Raw genomic sequence first — 24147 nt, 5'->3', positions numbered from 1 at the left:
CGTTTAAGATTGCCTCTTTATCTTTAACTTTTGCCACTTTAATTATAATATGTCTTGGTGTGGATCTCTTTGGATTCGTCTTGTTTGGGACTCTCTGTGATTCCTGCACCTGGTTGTCTGTTTTCTTCCCCAAATTAGGGAAGTTTTTAGCTGTTATTTCTTCAAGTAGCTTTTCTGGCCCTTTCTTCTCTTTCTTTTTCTTGGATACCTATAATGTGAATGTTAGTATGTTTGTTGTCCCAGAGGTCCCTTAAACCATGCTCATTTTTTAAAGTTCTTTTTTCTATTCTAGTTGGGTGATTTCCGCTAATTTTTGTTTAGTGTCACTAGAATAATCCAATCTTCCAGATCACTGATCTGTTCTTCTCTGTCATCTAATCTACTGTGATTCCCTCTAGTGTATTTTTAATTTCAGTTATTGTATTCTTCAGCTCTGGTTGATTCTTTCTTATATTTTCTAACTCTTTGTTGATGTTCTCACTGGGTTCCTCTGTTCTTCTCCTGAGTTTGGTGAGCATCTTTATGACCATTACTTTGAACTCTTTATCAGTTCATTTACTTATCTCCATTTTATTAGGATTTTTTTCTGGGGTTTTATCATGTTTTTTCGTTTGGAGCATATTCCTTTGTCTCTTCATTTTGTTAGACTTTCTGTGTTTGTTTCTATGAATTTGGTGAAACAGTTACCTCTCCTTGTCTTCAAGGAGTGGGCTTGTCTAGGAACATCCCCTGTGTAGACTGTGTGCTGGGTGACTTTACCAGGCCTGCTGGAACTGGAGCATCTGTAGTCCCAGGAAGTCCCAGGACATGCTGCTTCCCGGCTGCGTTGGTGGGATGACTACAGCTGGAATGCACACAGGTGGGAGGATTCTGGGGTGTTCCATGCAGGGGCCAATCTGGCAGGACAGCTGGAGCTGGAGTGTGCACAGCTTGGGGGATCCTGGGGTGCGCTGCACCAGGCCTCCTTGGTGGGATGGCTGGAGTGGGCACAGATAGGGGATTCTGGAGCACCCCGTATCAGGGCTGCCTTAGGGGGATGGCTGGAGTGGTGTTGGACGGGTCTGGGGTGTGCTGGGGTGGACTTAGCAGGTTGGCTAGACAGTCTGGACTGTGCTCCCACCCACACTATCAGAGTGGAGGGGAAACACAAAAAATGGTTCTTGCTGGTGCCTCCCACCTTGGAGAGAGTTCCAGCAGTTCCCTGCCTGTTTGGCAGATGCTCTAGGGTTAGTAAAGGGGTTTCCTTTCTGTATAGTCTAGTTGCCCTTTAAACTGCTGTATTTTGCTGGGTTCCAGGGCAGGCAGGCCTGCATGCAGCTCCTCAGTGATGTTCCTCCCTGCTGTGGGTCCCTGCATTATCAGTGGGGTTCCTGTGGGTACTGTGTCTCCATTTCTTCTACTTGTCTCTTTGTGGTCTGTATGTCATTTCTTGTGCAGAAGCTATTAAATCAGCCCTCAGTTCTTCTTCAGAAGGAATTGCTCTGTACATAGGGGTATATTTGGTATGTTGGTGTGAGGAGGTGAGTTCAGGGTCTTCCTATGCTGCTGTCTTGGATCCTCACCTCTGACTTTTCATTTTTAAACGGTTTCTTTTGCAACACACAAATTTTAAAATTTTGATGCAGTCCAAATTATCAGAGTTTCTTTTATGGATTGCTAGCATCATTTCTTGAAAAAACTTTTCTTTCCCCATTGAATTTTTTTGCCTTCAGAAAATTTAATTGACTGTTTATGTGTTGGTCTGTTTCTGGACTCCACTCTCTTCAATTGATCTAGTTTCCTGCTGTTATATTAATAGTACCCTGTCTTGATTACCGCAGGTTTGTAGTAAGTCTTCTTTTAGCCAAATGGTCTTGAAAAAGGATACTATTTTACTTTGCAGTTCCATATAAATTTTAGAATCAGCTTGCCAATTTCTACTAAAAGGCTAGTTAGGATTTTGACTGGAAATGTATTGCATCTGTAGGTCAGTTTGGGGAGAATTGACATCTTAACAATATTGAATCTTCCAGTTCATGATTGTGGTAGATCTACATTTATTTAGAAGGTCTTTAATTTCAGCAATATTTTGTTTTCAGTTTTGTTAAATTTGTCTTTAAATATTTTGTTTTGTTACTACACTAAATGTTTTCATTTTTAAATTCTGTTTTTCTGTTTATTGCTATTTTAAAGAAATACAATTGAGTTTTGAAAATTGACTCTATAGAGGAAATTATAAGGGCTTTTAAAAATTAAATGTTCTCTTCCTATTGTGAGTAGACATAGTATGACTTACTGCCAGTACTGGCAAACTTTTTTTGTAAGGGGCTGTACAGTAAATATTTTAGGCTTTGTGGGCTATATATCTCTGTTGCAGCTATTCAACTATGTTGTAGTATTTGGCCTTGTCTCAATACATTTTTGTTTACAAAAGTAGATGGTAGGTTGGTTTTGGCCTGCTAGTTGCTAACTCCTGTACACTGAAGAAGATCTGTTTTCTTTGGAACATTCATCTAACTAATCAGTTTTGAATGCAGTGTTGGAATCTCTCTTTTTTTTGGTGAGGAAGATTGGTCCTGAGCTAACACCTATTGCCAATCTCCCTCCTTTTGCTTGAGGAAGATAGTCACTGAGCCAACATCTTTGCCAGTCTTCCTCTATTTTGTATGTGGGATGCCACCACAGCATGGTTAATGAGTCGTGTGTAGGTCTGCACCTGGGATCCAAACCCATGAACCCTGGGCCACCAAAGTGGAGCTCATGAACTAACCACCATGCCACCGGGCCTGCCCTGATTGGACTCTCTTTAGTTGTATATTGTGTATGACTACCAGTGGACTCCTCTCTCTCTTGGTTATTATATGAGACCATTAGAGAGTAGTGCTGATTGGCACTGGACTCCCAGTTTTTCCGATTGTTATGTATAACCAGTGAATCAATCAGGCCTTTCTGTTTTGAGGTGCTACTACTTTTTCTGTAATTATTTGGTTCAACATAATTTTTGTTCATTTTTCTATGCTTAAGCTTTTTTCTTTATGTTTGATAAACCAATATGAACTCAGAAGAAGAAATGAAATATTTCTTATTCCTCTCAGAAATATTATATCTGTATTAACACTTACTAAATCAGTGAAAAATTATCCTGCTTATCTTCTTATAACTATCTTTTGTGTACTTCAGATTAATCTTTTTTCTTTTGAGTATTAGTTGAGCTCATGGTGTTTCACAGATTCAGCTTCTTCCAATTAACTTTAATTACTATACTGCTATTGATGCTCAAACTATCAGAATTTGATCAGTTGGATTCCTTTCAAACTGGCTCCTTTGTTTTTTCAATGAGCCTCTCCATTCTTGAAAGTATCTTTGTTTTCTGAATACAGTGGAATGTTCTAGACACATGCCTTCCTTCCTTCCTTCCTTCCTTCTTTTATTCTTTATTACTTTCTGTACTTGGAAGATGTTACTCCATTGTGTTCTGGGTTCCAATTTAGTTGTTGAGAAGGTGTCATTTTGACCTGGTCTTTTGAAGGTAATCAGTAGTTTTCCTCTGCCTTCTTTTAGGATTGTCTCTTCTTTTTGATTCCCTTCAGTTTCAGAATGTGGTTTCTTTTTATTCATCTCACGTGCAATTTGTTTTTTTTCTTCCATCTGTGAGTTTATCTCTTTCATCATTTCTAAGCCATTATTTCTTCAAATATGCATCATTCTCTCTCTTCTTTGTCTTTAGATTCTGATGAAGTGTATACTCAACTGTGTCTCCTTACCATCTAAGGCATTTATCCTCTTTTCCTTATTTTACATGTTTTTGTCTTTCCATGCTGTTCTTTGGAGTTTTTTTCTGATTGGTTTTCCATTTCCTTAATTCTTTCTTCAGTTGCTTATAGCCTAAGGTTAAACTAGTCTATTTATTATTATCTTGCTAAATTTTGGTTATTGTGTGTTTTATTTTTAGAAGTTCTACTTCCTAAAATGCTATATAACCTGTCCTATTTCTTGTTCCCTGATTTTTATTTCTTTGAATATATTCTCTGAGGTGTTGTATTGCCTGACTCTGGTAGGTACATAGGTGTAATCTTCATGGGCATGTTTCTCTTTGTGGTGTTTGCTGGTTCTATTACTGGAGTCCTATTTCCTTAGGTGCCTGGTTATCTTTTGCTGTGTGCTGGACATTTTATTCAAAAAATTCTTTTTTAGGATATTTGAGTCCTTCAGAGAGGATTTGTTTTGCTTCTCTGTGACATCAGAAATCACTACCAGTCCAAGAACATTAAACTAAATTTACTCACCTTTTAACTCTTCTCCTCCACTTTGCTTCAGAATCTATCAAAGTGTAGGTTCTTGTTTTCCAGGGTTAGCAAGTGTTCTTGAATTACAAGTGGATTTGCTGCCTTTCTCTCTGGGTTCTCTTTTGTTGCACTTTGGCTTGGTAGTCCTGTTTGTACTATCATTTCTGTGATGCTTTTGAGATATTTTTACATTTTATACAGCTTTTTAGTTGTTTTCAATGGTAAGCTAACAACCTAGTCTACCATTATTTAAACTAGGAAATTCACATGTCTAATCTTATTTAGGGAACAAACATCAGATTATTTATACTCTGATAAAGTTACTCAGTAGTTCCTTAACAAGAGATAGAATGAAGTCTCAAGTCCTTAATATGGCATATAAGCCCCTTCATGATGTGACCTCTGCTCGCCATTATCAACTTTATGTCTATCATTCTAAAAGAATTTATTCTGGGCATTAATCACATTGAACTATTTACTATTTCTGCATGTACTAGAAATTCTCACATTCATTCCTATGCATATTTTCTTTCTTCTCTAACTCAGAATATTCTTGTCACTCAGAGGATTCTAGCTGATGTGTCAACTCTTTTGTGAAGTCCTCTCCTGCCCTTCCTTCTGGCAAAGCAGAGTATTTCTTTTTCATTTTTTGGTTCCTTTAATATCCCATACATTCTTCCATTATAGTACTTTCTACATAGCTTTTCCCTTCTTCATACTCTCCTATGAGACTGAGCTCCTTGTGGGCTATGATAATAAAGTAATATTTGAGTCTGTAGCCTTTGCATAGTGTTCTGTACCCATCACTTAAACTTATTGAATGTTTAGGAAATGAATAAAATGATTAGTTCCCTGATCTGTGCCCCAGTTGTAATATTTTTTTCTAAATTTGTAGCATATGGTGACTAAACAAAACATACATGGTACTAAAAATTTTTTTTACTGTACTTGTACATGTATGCCATAACAATTTGAGAAATATAGCATGTGAGAAGAGTTTGGATGTCTTAGTTTTTTTCAGATGGAGAAGAGGTACTTTCAGGTTTTTTCAAGGATAGCCACTTAAGACTATGTGGGGTGGTGAGGATGAACAGAGACCTTTCTTAACAGCCAAAGAAGTATCGTGGAACAGTGGAACATTGCTCTGCCTGCAACAGCACCTTAACAATCATCCTTTCCTATAACTTAGTCCTAATCTTTGCATCTCTCTCTGCTACTTTTTCTTGTTGCCACTGTGGCTTAACCCTCATTCTTCTTTTCACTTGCTCATTGTTTCTTCTTGCTCTTGCTTCTTTTGTCTCAAGGCTTCTGCTTATTGCCACCTCAACTTCTGCCCTTTCCTGCACACCCACTTCTCCAAAGAGAACAGGGACTGTCAGTAACAATTTTGGGTGATTCTTGTGCAAGATGATGTTGTAGGCCACTGTTGTAGGCCACTGGTGGTGACATGCTTTTTATGTCTTCCTTGGAGCTAGCTTTGTTTCCTTGATCTAATCAGTTATGGCTAAGGTCACAAGGTCACAAGGTCATATGACCTGAAATATGGTGAACCTGGAAAGACCTGCCCCAGCGCCTTTCCCAAGGAAGGAGTGGAGGTGCTTAAAGTGCTCAGAGCATCGTGAAAGTGCTCTCCAGGGAACTAATGCTTTACTTTTATGTTAAAATATACAGTAAAGCAGTATTCCCCTTAGTTAAGTTGGGATTTAAATATCGCTTTTTAGGATAACTCACATTTTGCTTACTCAAAATCATGACATTAAGTTTACTGGAATTCTTTTTCTTGTGAAAGAATACACTAATGCAAGGATGGTATTGTTAACTAAGGAAAGTGATTATGCTTACGTGTTTACAAACTTGCCCCTAAAAAAATGAAATTTTATAAAATATTCTGGTATTTTGGACATAGATGGAAGTTATCTTTGAGTTTAGTAAACTTTAAAATATTTTTATATATGAAGACATAGGAATGTTTTTATTAGTGGGACTATCCAGGACTGTTAGTCTTCATGTGCATTATACAAAGTTGTTTTTATTATAGGTTATTGTTTAATTTTAGGCAATGAATTAAAATTTAATTTGTTAAAATAAAAATTTAATTTTAGTTCACTTTTTTGCTTTCAACTCCAGCTCTTAAATATGTCAGAATCATGCATTTCCTTTTTTCCCCTTTCTTCAATATGATCTTTTGACAGTGAGTTTTAAGAATCTTATTTATATTTGCCACCTCCCTAGGTATTAGTGATAAAAACAAATTCATATTTATGCAGGACTGTATAATACATGAAAAATTTCAACTATTCTAAATCATTCAGTTTTTATAATAACTGTTTTTAGAAATTATGTATCTCATCATTTTATGAGTGAGAAACTGAGGATCTGAAAGCTAGTTGCTGAAGTTCAGGTGGCCAGTATGCAGCAGCATTAAGTCTGTGAAACAGGATTGCTTTCTCTAAATTTAGTATTTTTTGGTTTTGATTCTGTGTAACATGTAAAAGAGAAAATATAGTTCCTGTTTTTCAGAAACTTGATGTGGGTAAAAAAATTAAAAAAACAATCCAAGTTCATAAAGTGTGGATGAAGAGCACTGGTCTGGGCTGTGAGGCCTGACTGCTGTTCTTCGTCCCTCTAACTGCATGATAATGGACAGGCTTTAGTATCTTTTTTTTCCAGCTTTATTGAGATATAATTGGCATATAACATTGTGTAAGTTTAAGGAGTATAACGTGATGATTTGATACATGTATATATTGTGAAATGGTTACCACAGTAAGGTTAGTTAACACATCCTTCACCTCACATAGTTACCATTTTTGTTGTGGTGTAACATTTTTTTATATGAAAGTTTAGGCTGGATCTTTTCTTTTCCAGCTCTAGAATGCTATGATTCTGTGAAGCTGTGATAGTGTCTTTTATGAATATTTTTATTTTTTATGCTCACACAAACATGGGAAGTTGGGATTGTTTGTGTTTAAGATAAAACACCTTTTATTTTTATTATTGTTATTAAATATTAGCCCTAATTTTCTACACTCTTATTGTAAAAAATATTACGGTATAGGGACAGCTAAGTTGAGTAACTTTGGCCAAGTAAAAGGAAGAAAGAGGGGAAGGGAGAGGAAAGTAAAAGAAATATGCCCGGGTACATTTTGGTATCTGTATTTCCAGTGGTTAATTTTTCCTGGATCGATTCCTATGTAGTCTTATCTTAGGAAGGAAGTTCACCTTAGAGCTTCGTTGCCTTTCAAACCATTTTGAAGTCTAAGTGCTCTTTGGCAGCTTATTTATATTTTAACCATTTTTGTCCTGTTCACTTTGTCTAGCCATTTCCATTTTAAACATTGAGGAAGTTTTAATGTTCCTGTTTAATCTTTTCATTCTTTGAGCCCCTAATTCATTTAAATGCATGTGGTATAAGAAAGCAAGAAAGAAAGAGCTACAAAGTTGTTTTTGCGTTGAACGAAAATCCCTTTGATTGTACCCTCACTTAGAAGAAAGTACTTTTACGCTTAATTCTTTTTGCTTTTTATCCCCGTTTCACTCCCTTTTCAGAAAGCCTTTTCTTTCTCCAAGTAGAATCTTCTGACTTCATCTGTATACATGAAAGCATGAGTTGAATTTAATTATCACCGCAAGAATCATCTCTATCTTAGCTCATTTTAGTAACATTGTTTGCTTATGAACTGCCTCAGAGTTTTTCAGAAAGAAATTTTGAAGAGCTTATTATCTCTTACATAGAATACTTAAAATTTTTTAACTTCAAAATTATATAAGAAAGTGAGTTTTTTAACTTTCAAATCTTACAAGTTTTTAATACTTTTAATCAGAGAGGTTTTAAAAAATATAACAGCTTTATTGAGATATAATTCACATACCTAACATACAAATTTTTTATCTTTTTGACTTATTTTTTAAACTTTTTAATTGTTTTACATTTTAATTTTTAAAGACATGCATATATATTAGTTTCTCAAAGCAAGGTTTTAAAATTTTTTTTAACTTTGTAGTTATAGAAGTCAGAAGGTTTGAGAAAATAATGGAATAAAGAAGGAGGAAATCATAAAGCCTTTTCTCTTTTTTAATACGTCTCTGTTTTTTATGTATAGAGTTTTCATTGTATACTTTTGTAAGTTCCTTTTTAGTTTTCAGTTGATAGGATATGAAATAATTTTATCTACATTGTTGTATGGAATGGTGATGTATTTTTATTGGCTTTATAATTCTCCATCTAAGAAGTGCATGTACCAGGAAGGAAGGAAGAGGAGGGATAACAGCAGCTTAAAATGCCAGTGTCCTCGAACACTGTAAAAACTACAGAGCAATTGGGTAGCAAAACCACAGAAGCCCTGCTGGTGGACGTGATGCCGGGCTAGTTGTGGGCCCAGCCTTCAAGGGAAAGCCTCTGTCTGTGTAAGAAGTCCAGTCACCCTGAGACTACCATGCTGTGAGGAGGCCCAGGCTAGCCACGTGGACGTGACAGGGAGAGAAGCGCTGAGGCAGCAGACACGTGAGCGAAGCCTTCTTGTGCTGTCCAGACCAGCCCCATTGTTACGTAAGCCCAGCAGAGTCAGTAATCCCAGGTGATACCACGTGGAGCAGTTGAACCTTGCCAAAATTCCTGACCCACAGAATTGTGAGAAATAGCAAATCATTTTAAACCACTAAGTTTTGGGCTGGGTTCTTGTACAGCAATAGATAATTGATACACCAGCCAAACTGATTTTCAAGTAAAGAGAGTACCATATGTGGCAGTCTGATCGGCCGTGTACTTGAGACAACCAAATGACTAGAGAAACATCAAAGTAAAGACTAGAGATGAGCCATAAACTTAGGATTAGATGAGGGATCTAAATGAGAATATAGTATGTAATGGCTGTATGTTTTGACAAAGAAATAAAATTCAACCGTAAAAAATGTGGGGAGAGCGTATGCAAAACAAGTCTTTTAAACTATCTACAGCAATCGTATTTTTGTGGTGTTGGTTTTGTATTCAGATGTCTTCTGTGTATTGAGCAGCAAAGCAAATAAATTATTTTAAATTATTCTAATTCTGTTATCTCTTATGTCTGAGAGCCAGGAGTCTCTGTGTGGAAGAAATAGTATACAGATGTAAGTTAGAAATTAAGTAAACACCGTGTGCTCCTGATTTTTAATTGGAAGCATCAGTATGAACTCATGAGATATTTTAATTTTATCTTAAAATGGTGTGTATATTATATATGTATATATTTTTGTACATATGTATATGTATAATGTTAATCTGAGAATGTTTTATGTGTATTGTGGAATAAAGCAAATGAATATTTATGTGATATTTTAATTCTGACATTTCCTAGCTATGTCTACTGAAAAGTCCCAGAAATGAGCAAACCCAGTTCCCAGAATGTGGTGTTGAAATGCTGTTGGCTTCTAAAAGAAACCAGGGTGCCTTTGATAAATCTTTGATTCCAGGTCTGGAGCATGAAATATGTAAAATAATCTTGGAATATTTTTATACCATATACCAAGGAAGCTATCAACAACTGCTAACTAGAGTCATGATAAAAGATTCAGGAGCCAACTTGAAGAGGCTCTGGGATGACCAACTATCCCAGTTTTAGCACTGAAAGACCCCTCTGTCTCAGGAACCCTCAATCTCAGGCAAATCAGTAGAGTTGATCACCCTCAGAAGCTCCCACTGGCCGAAAATGGGACAGTGTGAGCATCTGCAAGGATAAGAGCTACAACGGATTGGCATCCTTAATTATGTTTAAATGTGTGTTCATAACAATAGCAAAACCAGAACAAAACTCACTAATTGTTCATCTTTGGTGGCTATTAGGAAAGCAGGCCTTCATTTTGAAAACTGATAAACCAAGGGAAAGAATCAAGTATTTATTCTCATTCTTCTGAATGAGCAGTACCACTGGGTAAATAAATAGTAGATGAGGTAAAGTTTCTTTTTATAGAGAAATTTTATGTGCTAGCAAATAAAGGCAAAATGATAGAATTGAAGTATCACCATTTTGTAATCACTATGTTTTAATGGATTTTGACATTGAGTGTCAGTGGCTGCTAACAAGACAAAAAGAGAAAATCATACGTGTGTTACAAATATACCACCATGTAGAGAATAATCTTGCCAAAAATATTAAACCTGAATCTGATGAAGCTGCCTACATCCAACTGCTAATGTACAGGAAATATGGAAGACAGAAGAACATGTTAAACTACACTGTGGGAATGCAGTCAACAAAGCCCAGTCTGTGGGAAACCGTGTAGTACAGATGATCTAATATATTCAACAGATTGCAAAGAAGAGAAGAGATGGTGACGGAACCTATATAGATTTAAAAAGGGCAAAATTAAACCATAGCATTTAGATATATACAATTCAGTAATAAAACCATAAATAAAAGTAAGGAAGTGATTACCACAAAAGCCGGCATAGTGGTTTCCCTTGGTTGGGTGGGAGGGTGGCAGGGGACGCATGCAGGCTGTCGTGCCTGGGAGGGAGTACGTAGAGTGCATCTGCAGTGACTGATGTGGCTCTGTCTCCTGGGCTGTGTGGTGGTTCTGAGTTCATTTAGCTGTGATTTCTGTATGTGGTTTTCCGTGTTTGTAATGCCATCTATCTATTTTTAAAGACTTGATTTTTTTAGAGCAGTTTTAGATTCACAGCAAAATTGAGAGGAAGATACATAGGTTTCTCATATATCCCCTGCTCCCACACATGCATAGCCTCCTCCTAATCAACATGCCCAGCAGAGTGGGATGTTTGTTACAGCTGATGAACCCACAAAGACACATCATTATCACTCAGAGGCCATAGTTGACATTAGGATTCGCTCTTGGTGTACATGCTGTAGATTTGGACAAATGTATAATAACATATCCATCGTTTTGGTAGCATACAGAGTATTTTCAGTGCCCTAAAAATCCTCTGTGCTCCGCCTATTCATCCCCCAACTCCTGGCAACCATTGATCGTTTTACTGCCTCCACAGTTTTGCCTTTTCCAGAATGTTAAATAGTTGGAATCATAGAGTATGTAGCCTTTTCACATTGGCTTCTTTCACTAAGTGATCTGCACTTAAGGTTTCTCTATGTCTTTTCATGGCTTGATAGCTTTTTTTGTAGCGCTGAATAATGTTTGTATTATATTTGATAGTAAAAGTCTAGAAAATAAGGAAGGAAAGGAAATTGATTGCAAGCAACTATATTAGGAAATGGTGAGAGTTGATGCCTTAGAGATTATCTAAGACTTGTTAACTGAGGATTTCATTAAATGCCATTCTGAGAAGATTCTACATAATCTGAAGTTTATTAAAAAGGGGCCTAGAATGCTGAAAACTATGTTTCTAAGAAGATAAATCTGGCAGGATGGCTTTCAGTAAGAGACTGGAAAGCTAGCCAGGAGAGCAGAATGTTAAGGTGAAGGTGATAGAGATTTGGATTAGGGTGATGTTTGGAGGAATAGAGATAGAATAACCGTTGTGTTATGCACCAGAAGAATAGTCAATAAGACATGGTGACAGATTAAGTATGGTTAAAATAAAAGCATTAGAAATAAGCTCAAAGATTTTGTTTGAGGGCATACCCTTCCTTGGATTCATAGTGGGGACTTCTCGAAGGACAATTCTAGACTGAAGTAAAATCTGGTTTTTCTCCTCATGATGTATTTAGAATCCAATGATTGCTAGAGATTCTACATTCCAAATGGTTCATCTAAAAATGCAATATCTGACAAGCAAGAAACTGGTAATAGTGCTTGTTTTTGCTTAAGTGCATAGTTGGGACATAGAGATATGAAGATGACTTTTATCTGTTTTGTCTTTTGAATTTTAAATCATGTGCTTATATTAACTAATCAGAAAATAAATAAAATTAAATTAAAAGGTAAAAGTGCCCAAATCTTCCAATTTCAAGGGGAAATTCTTATTTGGCATTCTTTTATTGTTTTAAGTATTTTTTTTTTCTTTTAAAGATTGGCACCTGGGCTAACAACTGTTGCCAATCTTTTTTTTTTTTTCCTGCTTTATCTCCCCAAACCCCCCTGTACACAGTTGTACATCTTAGTTGCAGGTCCTTCTAGTTGTGGGATGTGGGATGTGGGATGTGGGACGCCGCCTCAATGTGGCCTGACGAGCGGTGCCATGTCCGCACCCAGGATCCGAACCCTGGGCCGCCGCAGCAGAGCGTGCGAACTTAACCACTAGGCCACAGAGCCGGTGCCTATTGTTTTAAGTATTTTAGACTATAAGTTACTTAGAAGAGCAGTCAGATAAACGTGTTTAATACTTGGTTCCCTTTGACTTACATACGTTTGTAAAAACATTGTTATGTTTGTACGTTTACGTTGGTGTGAGTGTGTATATTGTGTGTGTGTGTTTTGTGGCTTGTGGGTGCATGAGTGTGGCTCTGGTGTGTGTTTCACTCAGAAAAAAATGCGTATAGCTGGAGCCTTAGGGACTTACCTGTCTTTCCAATACTTTAATTCTTATTGCCACCAGTTGGTATTTTTCCTCCTTAGACAGGAGATGTTCTTCCTTCTCAGCCAGCTTCAGGGCCATTCAAAGATGGTGGTAATGCAGCTGCATAACTGTCTTTCTTTAATATCACCACTGAAACTGAAGGTCACTACATGCCTGTCATTCCATCGATCTCCCTCCTCCTCATTCTCCCCCAAGCAATTGCCCTGGACCCAGCTTCTGTAATAAAGTGTCTGAAATACATAAGTCTTTATTTCGTGTCTGAGTCTTTTGGATAGATAAAGACCCAGTATTAGATCTGGTAATGAAAAAGGAATGAAATAGGAGGAGACATATGTATGATAGCTTTTTTGTTTTAATAACTTTCTCTTTTATAATTTTTATTAGTGGTAAAAAAACCGTTAGGAAAATTCAAGTAGAGCATGCTTATTCTTTAAAGTCTGGTGAAATTGGGAGAAGGCTTAAGTCAATTCCCCTAGGGCCCTAGAAAAGAGAAACCAGGATTGGAAACAGGAGGCAGTAGGAGGAAGTTAAGCAGCCCTAGCACAGTGGTCGTCAACCTTGGCTGCACATTGGCATCACCTGAGGATATTACGAAACTACAGATGCTTAGTTCCCACTCCTAGAGTCTCTTATTTAATTGGTCAGGACTATGGCCTGGGCATTGGAACTTTTTGAACCTACCCACTTGAATTTAATATGCAGTCAAGACTGAAAAGCACTGGCTTAGAGAAGAAACCTGGTCTAGAACTGAGAAGAGTCCCTGGGTTTCATAGCAGCTCGATCCCAGATTCTCTCCACATGGCATAAACTGGAGTTTAGTGTAAAACAATGCTTTTTAGTACTTGTGATTATTTAGGTTTCTGATTGGTGGAAAACAAAAACAACATGAATGAATCTTTAGCATCTGGAAAGAATGTACAGATTCATGTACTAATAGTAATAAGACTTAATGGATTGATTATACTTATTTAACCTTGGGATATTTGCACAGGTTGCCTGTGATTTGCTTCGGAGAATAATTCGCATCTTATATCTCAGTAAGAGACTCCAAGGACAACTGCAAGGGGGGAGTAGAGAGATAACAAAAGCTGCTCAGAGTCTGAATGAACTTGGTAAGTTCTTTTTTGATTAAAAATTTAGTAGAATTTTAATGATTTTTGAGTCACTTGATTTGTTGACTTTTGTTATCACCGTTAGTAAATGTTATTGAGCAAATTTATGTAATAGTTGGTTGTACACAACATTGTCAAATTTTTCAAAATGGGTGAGTAAAATTAGTTGATTTCTTAGAAATGCTGTTTATTTTAAAATTACCATATAGGAAAGGTGGCCTTTTTTTCCTATACAGGCCTGTGAATTTTAACGCATGTATAGTCATGTAACTGCCAGCACAATCATGATACAGAATAGTTCTGTTATCCCCCAAATTCCCTCATGCTATCCGTTTATAGACACCCCCACTCCCCTACCCCTACTGCTGGCAACCTCTGATGGGTTCTCCATCACTGTAGTTTTGTCTTTTGGAGGATGTTGCATAAATGGGCTCATGAAATATGTAACCTTGAGGCTGCTTCTTGTAATCAACATAAAACATTTGAGATTTATCCAAGTTTTTGTTAATACCGTAGTTTGTTACTTTGTATTTGTTGGAGTACCATTGTATGGTTGTACCACAGTTTGTTTATTGATTCACTGGTTGAATGAAATTTGTAATGTTTCTGGCTTTTGGTGATTATGAATAGAGCTACTATAAACATTTGTGTCTAGGCTTTTATGTGAACTTAAGTTTTCATTTCTCAGAGAAATATCCAGGAGAAATGCTGTTTTTAGGTGACAAATCCCACGTTGCCATTGTGCCTAGGACATTTATTGAATAACTTCTTCATTCGTTCATTCTTTTCTCAAACATTTAGAGCAGGCTCTTAACATTCAAGGGTTTAACATTTGAGGTTTCAGTATAACAAGCTGGCAGGTCACAATGAAGCAGTTCATAATTTTTCAGGCAAAATTTTGAATAGCTACTGAGTGTGCATAGAACTACCCAACACCTGCATTTTAATGAGGCTTTGTGGTTTTCTTCTTTTCATTTGGTACCCAGTAATTTTTCTGACGTGGATGTGTTCAGTGGTATTTGTACCTTTGTAGGTTCAGAAGGTCTTTGATTATATCCGTCTCAAATATCAAGAGTCCACTTACTCTTGGTGGTGTGCTTTGAAAGTAGTTATGCCAAAATAATATCAGAAAGATGTGCATTATATGTTCTCTTTGAATCTTCCTGTCTTTGATATTTCAACTACATAGTCATGCTGTAATGCTTTTTCCGTATTTTTTACTAAGGAAATGAAATATCTTTCACAAATCACGCTTCACCAACATTTCAGTTTATAATGCTGAAATACATTGCTTAGGCACAGCATTGGGAATATATCTAACTTGAAATTTAGCATACTTGAAATATATTCTATAAAAAGTTAATGTTTAAACAGTAAGTAATACTTGAGTGTTTTTTTCCACAGTACGTGCTAAATGTAGGAGTGTAAAAATCCTAGTATCAGGTGTTATTTTTTGCTTTGTCACATTTAGTTTCTGTGCTTCAAACATAATTCATAGGATAATAGAATCATTAAAAACAGACACAAATTATTCCAAGGTTTATTACATATATTTGTCATCACTGACCATTCTTCCATAATAAAAAGTTGCTAGATTTTGAGTATGATTATCATCTCTCCTAGAAGCAACAGATGCTGTAATGCTAACGATGATGACTTTTTTTGAAAAACAGGCACAATATCAATCATAATGTTCTGAGTTGGTACAATGCAGAGTATAAACCCATTATCCTTCCAATGAGGCATTGACTTTACCCAAAGTTTTATAAATATTAAATGATTAGAGCTTGTTGAGAAAGTACAGTTCATAGTGGAATTATCTCAAAATGGATTGTTTTAATTTCAGTATTTAAAGCTTTGCAGATTATGGGCTATTCAAAATTTGCAAAGGTATCATCTTCATCATTCACCACTGTGGTTCAGTCTTGGCCAGTCCTGGCATTCATAATAAGAAGTCAAGAGGAAGATAAAGTGTCTACATTTGGAATTAATATTTCAATAAAAGTTATAATTTGGTAATCACTGTTACAATTACACGTGTACACTAAATGATATTTGTATGATTGGAACATCTCTGAAATGATCAGTGTCTGTATCAGTATGGTTCTGGTTCTCATTAGAAAAAATACAATGATGAAGAGCAGCAGTGTGAAATTAACTTTAAAACCAATCTCTCTAGCCACAACTAAAATATACAACTATGTATGTGGCGGCAGGGGCTGGTGGGGGTAGGGTGGGGGACGGGACAGGGTTTGGGGAGGAAAAAACCCCCAAAACAACAAACAAACAAACAAAAAACCAGTCTCTCAGGATGGAAAAGTCTGGAGGCTTGCATTGCAGTGACTGGATGTAATACATGTCATCTAAAAATTAATAATATTCTGAGGGGCTTGGGGGAGTGTGGAGTGACTGCTGATGGGTACAGATTTCTATTTGGGGTGATTAAAATGTTCTGGAATTAAATAGTGGTGATTGTTTCACAGCCTTGTCAATATACAAAAAAGCCACTGAATTGTGCACTTTAAAAGGTTGAATTTTATGGTATGTTAATTATACATCAGTTTAAAAAGTGTATTCTGGTACCTAGTGACAGTTATCTAATACTGGTACCTTTTTTTTTTTAAATTGAGGTTTAAGTGACATACAATAAACTGCACATGTTTAAAATGTACAATTTGGTAAGTTTTGACTTGAAATCATCACCAATATTCAGATAGTGAACACAACTGTCACCTCCAAAAGTTTCCTCGTGCACCTTGGTAATCCAACTTCAGGCATTTATGTGTCTGCTTTCTGTAACTGTAAATTAGTTGGCACTGTAAAAATTTTTATATAAATGGAATCAAACGGTTTATGTGTTTTTATTTGGGTTTTTTCAGTCAGCTTAATTATTTTGAGATTCATCCATGTTATTGTGTGTATCAGTAACTCATTCCTTTCTATTTCTGAGTAGTACTCCATTGTATGGATATCCTGCAGTTGCTTTATCCGTTCACGTGTTATAAATATTTGAGTGTGCCTACTTTTTGGCTATTACAAATCAAGCTGCAGCGAGCATTCATGTACAAGTCTTTGTATGGACATTTGCTATCATTTCTCTTGGATAAATACATAGGAGTGGAATGGCTAGATCATGTGGTAGATGTGTATTTAACTTTTAAAGACATTTCCAAGGTGTTTTTAAAGTAGTTGTAGCATTTTACCTTCCTACCAATAGTGTATGGAAATTCCACTTCCTCCACATCCTTGTCAGCACTTGTTATAGTCAGTCTTCTTAATTTTAGCCATTCTAATAGGTGTATAGTGGTATCTTGTTTTGAGTTTACAAAAAAGTTACTACAACTAATAAAAGAGTTTAGCAAGATTTCAGAATACCAGATCAATATACAAAAATTGGTTTTGTTTACATATACTGTACTATTAACAAGCAATTGGAAATTGAAATTCAAAAATACCGCTTATAAATAGCATCAAAAATATGAAACACTTAGGGTTGAATTTGACAAAGAACACACAAAACCTGAACTCTGAAAACTAGAAGATGTTGTTGAGAACAATTAAAGAAGACTTAATTTGGGGCCGGCCCCCTGGCCAATTGGTTAAGTTCATGCACTCCACTTTGGCGTCCCAGGGGTTTCACTGGTTCGGATCCTGGGCGTGAACATGGCACTGCTCATCAGGCCATGCTGAGGCAGCGTCCCACATGCCGCAACTAGAGGGGCACACAACTAAAAATACATAACTATATACCAGGGGGCTTTGGGGAGAAAAAAGGAAAAATAAAATCCTAAAAAGAAAAGAAGACCTAATTAAATAAATAAACCTTGTCTGTGAATTGGAAGATTTAATGTTGTTGATTAATATGCTCATTCTCCCTAAATTGGTCTATTTAGATTCAACACAATTATGATCTGAAACCCAGCAGGCTTTTTTTTAGGAATTGACAAGCATTTTAAAATTCATATGGAAATGCAAAGGATCTAGAACAGCTGAAACTTGGAAAAGAAAACAAAGTTGGAGGCTTAACCTTACCTGATTTGAAGGCTTATTACAAAGATTGACAGTAATCAAGACAAAACGATAGCTAAATAGATCAATGGAACATAACAGAGAGCCCAGAAAGAGAACCACACATACGAACAGCTGATTTTTGACACATTTAGTGGGGAAAAGATAGTCTTTTCAACAGATGGTGCTGGAACAATTGGATATCCATATGCAAAACAGTGGACTTGTATCCATACCTCACTTCATATAAAAAAATTAACTGGAAATGGATCGTAGTCCTAAATGGAAAACTTAAAACTGTAGAACCTCTAGAAGGAAACATCAGAGAACATTTTTGTGACTTTGAATTAGAAAATGATTTCTTAGATATATCACACAAAGTACAATTCACAAAAAAAGAAAATTGATAAATTGGACTTCATCAAAATTTAAAGCTTCTGTTCTTTGAGTGATACTGTTAGAAGAATGAAAAGACAAGCCATAGACAGGGAGAAAATATTTGCAAAATATATATTTGATGAAGGATTTGTGTCCAGAATATATTAAAAACTCCCCAATCCTTGGTAAGAACACAAACAGCCAAATTAAACAACAGGCAGAAGATTTGAACAGACACTTCACTAAAGAAGATACATGGATGGCAAATATCCATATAAGATGCTCAACGTGATTAGATATTAGGGAAATAAAAATTAAAATCATACTAGTGTCTTATTGACAGAGAATAACGGAGTTATTTTATGAAAGTGCAGATTTATTATAATCTGTCATGTAGATTATTATTGTGTAATAATTAAAACATAAAAGTACATAGTATAGATTTCAGGATTAAATTGTATCACATTGATTTATGGCTTTTCTTCAAGAAGAGTCTTGGGATTACATGAAAATTTAGATGGGCCTGACTACACATTGATAACATTTTTTGAGTATTAGTAAGATAATATACTCAAAAATATTTTTTTGATACTCTTGCCGACTACCTTTTAAAATTGTTGTTAGCCCCTCTAAGCAGGATTCTTACATAATTCATGTCTGACATTTTTCAGCTTTTTTTGAGAAGCTCAGTAAACTGTCATTGGGAACATGAGGAAGGCAGCTGTTTTAAAATTAAATTAATGTCTAAAAGCACTTAACAAGATTAGAAACATTGAAAAGGTTCTCATAATATCACTATGTCTGGATCAGGTTGAATAACAGATTTGCTTATTCCATGGAATGCATTCGTGCTTTTTCCATGTTGAACTGAAACTGTAGTGGTGAAACTGGAAAGTGCTATATTTCCACAGCCGACATTCACACGTTCTGATTTCTTTGGAACATTATCAGGTATTCTACTCATACTATAGACAATTTGACCCACCCATCAACAGTCATTGGTGAGGACTCCAGTGTACTCCTTGCTTCAGTGTTATCAAATGGTAAAATTCTGCTGGATACTATTGGATTAGAATATTCAAATGTGGAGAGGGAACATGGAAGGTGTAAATCTGTACTATTTAGAATTTAGCTAGATGGTTCTTTTCTTGTATACTAGTTTCCTTGGACTTTTTGAGAAGCTCAGTTTGAATCAAGTTCCTCTCTGCCTGTGATTTCATTTCAGTTCCTTCCATTTTATTTCTCCTTATTTATATTAGGAATGACTCTTGCCTTTGAAAGAATTTTTTTAAAAATCACGAATCTCTTAATTATCTTAAAATTTATCAGATGTTTTGGAGAATCATGACTGTCAAGAGGCAATATTTACCTTGGTGAATTTATCATAATCCAGGCTCTGTTTCTCACCTTTTCTGGCCTAGAAACTTTATTTTTCCAACAGGGAGAAGTGAATTAAAAGTTGTTTATGGATATTTTTATTGCCTGACTTGTTCTAAAGAAGGCATTAATTTGACTTACAAGAATAAGAACGTAATAAGAATTAACAATAAACCAGAAACGAGCAACAAGCGTGAAAATGGGATGATCTGTCGGGGGTTCCTGTAGCAGCCCGGCTTTTTGTTAGTCTTCACTTGAGGCAGTGAGGGTTTATGATTCCTCCTTCTCCTCCCTTTGATAGGGATTCTTGCCGCTGTTTTGGGGAGAAACGGACTGTAGGATTCATACGTGGGTAGGGGTGATGGGATCTCTCACAAACTATTACAGCTCATCTTCCTGAAATTTTCTCGATTTGGCAAATCCACATTACTGTTTCATCTTTCGCTTCACATTTACCAAATTCACAAGATACTAGTTTCTTAATCCAGAGCACTAATTCATTAATTTGCAATGATGTATGTGCTGTTCCTTGGACTGAAAGCATATAATTTTCTGTGTGGACAGATTAAATGGAAAAACAGATTTGTAATCAGAAACCTGTTTGACAAAATTTAATTAGATCAATGGAAGCTGGTTATATGATTCAGATGTTTGGCACGAACTGTGATTAGCCCAGTGCTTATCACATCTTCACATTAATAATGTGCTGTTTTGGGCAAGCCCTGGTGGCCTAGTGCTTAAGTTAGACGTGCTCCACTTCTCTGGCCTGGGTTCAGTTCCTAGGCCTGGACCTATACCACTTGTCTGTTAGGGGCCATGCTGTTGCAGTGGCTCACATGCAAAAAGAGGAGGATTGGCAGTGCATGTTAGCTCAGGGCGAATCTTGCTCAGCAAAAATAATAATAATAATAATAATATGCCTGTTTTATCTGGAGTGCTCAATAAAAGTTTTGGGTCATGGGGAACCCTCTGTTTGGTTGCTGCCAATCTCTTGATTGTTAAAGTTTTATTTTTTCTTTTATGTTTCATATAATTGACTATCTCTATTTAGTTTACACAATTTTCTCCAATTAGGACACAATAAAATTGATTAGGTTTCTGCTACCAATTAAAATATCTCAGCGCCAAGTCCAGTTGCATTCCAGATGTGGACTGGAATTTTGAGTGTTCCCTATATTTCTGTCATGCACTTAGTTTCTTGAACTGGAGAATGATTTTCTACTAATCCCACTTGCTAAAACTTGTTAGTATTTAGATACTTCAGATTTATAGGTTGATATGATTAACTGTATATTTTTATAGTATTGATGCTTTCTAAACAGAAATGTATCTCTTCATTATTTCGTCTACTTTTATATTTTCAGAGTTTTTTAGTTTTTAAAAATAATACATGTACATCCTCTATATTGTATCTCATGATAACTTTATTTCTAGGTAGTTTAAAACATTTTGGCTATTTTTAACTTATTCTACAAATAGGTATTGAAGGAAGAGAAATTTTCCATAAAAAAGTAAGGAGACCATACATTCATGGATGCTCTCTAGTCTGTTTATGAAAATCATAATTTATAATTCATTCAATTTATTTATTAAACAGTTAGGTTTCAATATACATAAGCCCTGTAGCTTGTTAAGAACCTGGTATAAATGAGTGAATAAGATGCAGTTTTTGTGTTCGAGAAGTATAATGTATGTTCTTATCTAAAACTAAGCATAAAACTGACGGTGATGATGATAATAATAATAACAATAGTAAATAAAAATATCATCCATGGGAGAAACCAGTCTATTCTCCTCTCAGTTTTCTTATTTTGGCTCATTTGCGTTTTCCATGAAGTAATAATGAGAAAGTTTCGGTCATTCTCTTACCATAAGACTTAGGTAAATGCATTCATTCATTCAACCAGTATTTATTGAATGACTGCTGTGTGTGCCATGTACCATTCTAGTTATTGAAGATATATCACTGAACAAAAGAAACTCCCCTGCGCTTTATAGAGCTTATATTCTAGTGGGTCCTGATGTCACATACGTGATGTATCTGTGAAAATGTGATTGCAGTGCCTGAGCTCTTAACCACTAATGCTCTGCTCCTGTCCTTTAACTCCGCAACAGCATTTAATTGCTTCACAAAAGGCATTGCTACCATGGGTAGGTCTCCCAGTGTCCTTTTTTTAAAAAAAGGATAAAAAAATCACATTTAAGATATACTGTGTTTATAAGGCGAATGTATTTTATGTTGTGATTGTGGATTGACTTTTGTTAGTGACTTACCATTCTGTTTCGAAGCTTTATTGAGTTATTTTAAAGATTGTTTTTTAAAAAAGTATAATCAAGCAGTAAATTATAATTAAGAAGTTGGATATGATAGAAAATATTTCCTCCATTATTTTTTATTGCTTGTGATCTGTTTTCTGAGTTTTGTAATGTTGTTGCTAAGCTACAAGATATTAATACCATGTATCATGAGAAAATATTCTTAATATCAAATTTATCATAGAAGTTTATGAAATATTTATTGTAGAAGGAAGGGATAGTATAAGTTTGTTTCATCCACTAATGTTCTTATTGTAACTATATTTTCTCTGATATGATAAATCTGATAAAACAGTACTTAATAGGCAAACATTCCTTTTTATGCACAGGTGAGAGAAAGTATGATTTATATAATCTTTGCCACTTAATAGGTGACCAATAATTACTGAACTAATGAAAGTTTTTTGAGATGTCTACAAGATGATGTAGTTGGTGAAAATTTTAGGAAGTTTTATTGTGTCAAGCTTATTAAATTGTTTATTGATAGGAAAATTTGTAAATATGCCATATTCGTATGCCAACTGTTTCCAGTGTTAAATTAGGTCTGAGGTGACTTCTGAAATGCACTTAAGATATGCATAGGTTTTTTGTGAGAACTTCAAAATGGGAAATTCAGTGTGCATTTTTATTTTATTTTTTTTATTATTTTTTTTTTAAAGATTTTATTTTTTCCTTTTTCTCCCCAAAGCCCCCCAGTACATAGTTATATATTCTTCGTTGTGGGTCCTTCTAGTTGTAGCATGTGAGACGCTGCCTCAGCGTGGTCTGATGAGCAGTGCCATGTCCGCGCCCAGGATTCGAACCAACAAAACACTGGGCCGCCTGCAGCGGAGCGCGCGAACTTAACCACTCGGCCACGGGGCCAGCCCCTCAGTGTGCATTTTTAAACCTATAGTGTATCACATACAATGATAAATATTCTCAATAAGTATGTTTGATTCAGATGGTCTCTAAATTACTTAGATACATGACTGCATTCAGCTGTCACCAGGTGGGGGGTGATGCTGTTCTCAAATCCAAATGTTCAGAACCATGGGCTTATGCTTAGGCGTGGGTTTGCCTCTTGTAGAGATAAGCATATTAAAATTACATGCAAACAACCTTTTTTCTCCCCGTTTTATTCTGTTTTTAAAAAATTATTTTTCTTTTTACCTTTTGACCCTTTTCACTCATTTTTTAAATTAGTTGAATTTAATGTTACTAAAATTTATATTTAACACATGATAACCATACAGTATATATGATCCCATTTTATTGATTTTATCTTTAATCACACAGTGTCAAAAAACCAGCATAACTTCCAGACAAAAACAAGCAGCTTACTTTTTATAAACTTTAGTATATTGTTTTGCATATGTTTCAAAGTTACAGTAGCATTTCTAGGTATGTGATTTATTCTATGGTCAGTTAATGTTTATGGAAGCTCTGTATTTTACCTTATTATTTGTCACCCCCTGCTGGAACATTTATCAGTGTTTGAGAGCAATTTATTTAATGTAAGGTTCTTCAACTAGTAGGGTATCAAATTGTTTGATTTCTTGGTTCTATGGGATTTTCTTTTCCACTTGGACTCTTAAGCCAATAGTTCGCAACCTCTTTTCCATTCCAGTATATATATCATTAATAAGGTTAAGTTTTAAAAATTAAAATGTATCTTAAATGGATACAAACAGTGCCTCAGAAATCCAGGCTTATCTAGTTTATTGACGATTCTTTTTTATTGGTTATTTTATTGACTGTTCCTTAAAAATGGTGTCAGCCTACTTCTTAGTGAGTTGCAGCTTCGGGTCTCTAGGTCTGATATTGTATGGGAAGATTCGGTAGGCTGTTCTACTTTTCATTGCCATTGTACTTCCTTACTTTATGTATGAAAAACACCAAGGAGTATATGAGACAGTTTTTATCAGTCTTTGGTTTGGTAAATTGAAATTAGCTATAGGCTAACTTAAAAGGGTTCAATGTAAGCTTATAATTATAGATGTACTTATAGAATTGTACATTTTAATACCATGTAAACAACAGGGCAGGTAGGCAGGCATGATCTTCTGAGAGACATCGTTGGTAAAATAGGATGCAGTTTTATTCATTTGGTTTAATTTCTTTATTGGAGACTCGAAATCTGTTTCAATGGATCAGAAATGTTTTTTCTACCATATCCAAATGGAAGATAATACTGATGATAGCTTTATTATCACAACTAGGAATATATTCAGTGGCCTTG

At 35.6% G+C, this 24147-nt stretch overlaps 1 protein-coding gene across 1 annotated transcript in view; it reads left to right on the top strand.

The window, feature by feature from the left end:
* The window catches only part of COG5 (component of oligomeric golgi complex 5), a 336800-nt gene that overhangs the window by 27022 nt on the left and 285631 nt on the right, over positions 1-24147 (top strand). The window contains exon 6 of the mRNA XM_046670005.1: positions 13727-13847. Coding sequence (XP_046525961.1) covers positions 13727-13847 — 121 coding nt within the window. The remainder of the gene's footprint in view (positions 1-13726; positions 13848-24147) is intronic.

The sequence above is a fragment of the Equus quagga genome, chromosome 8, assembly GCF_021613505.1.
Source record: "Equus quagga isolate Etosha38 chromosome 8, UCLA_HA_Equagga_1.0, whole genome shotgun sequence".
Lineage (NCBI taxonomy): Eukaryota > Metazoa > Chordata > Mammalia > Perissodactyla > Equidae > Equus > Equus quagga.
This window is presented reverse-complemented; position numbering and strand designations above follow the sequence as displayed.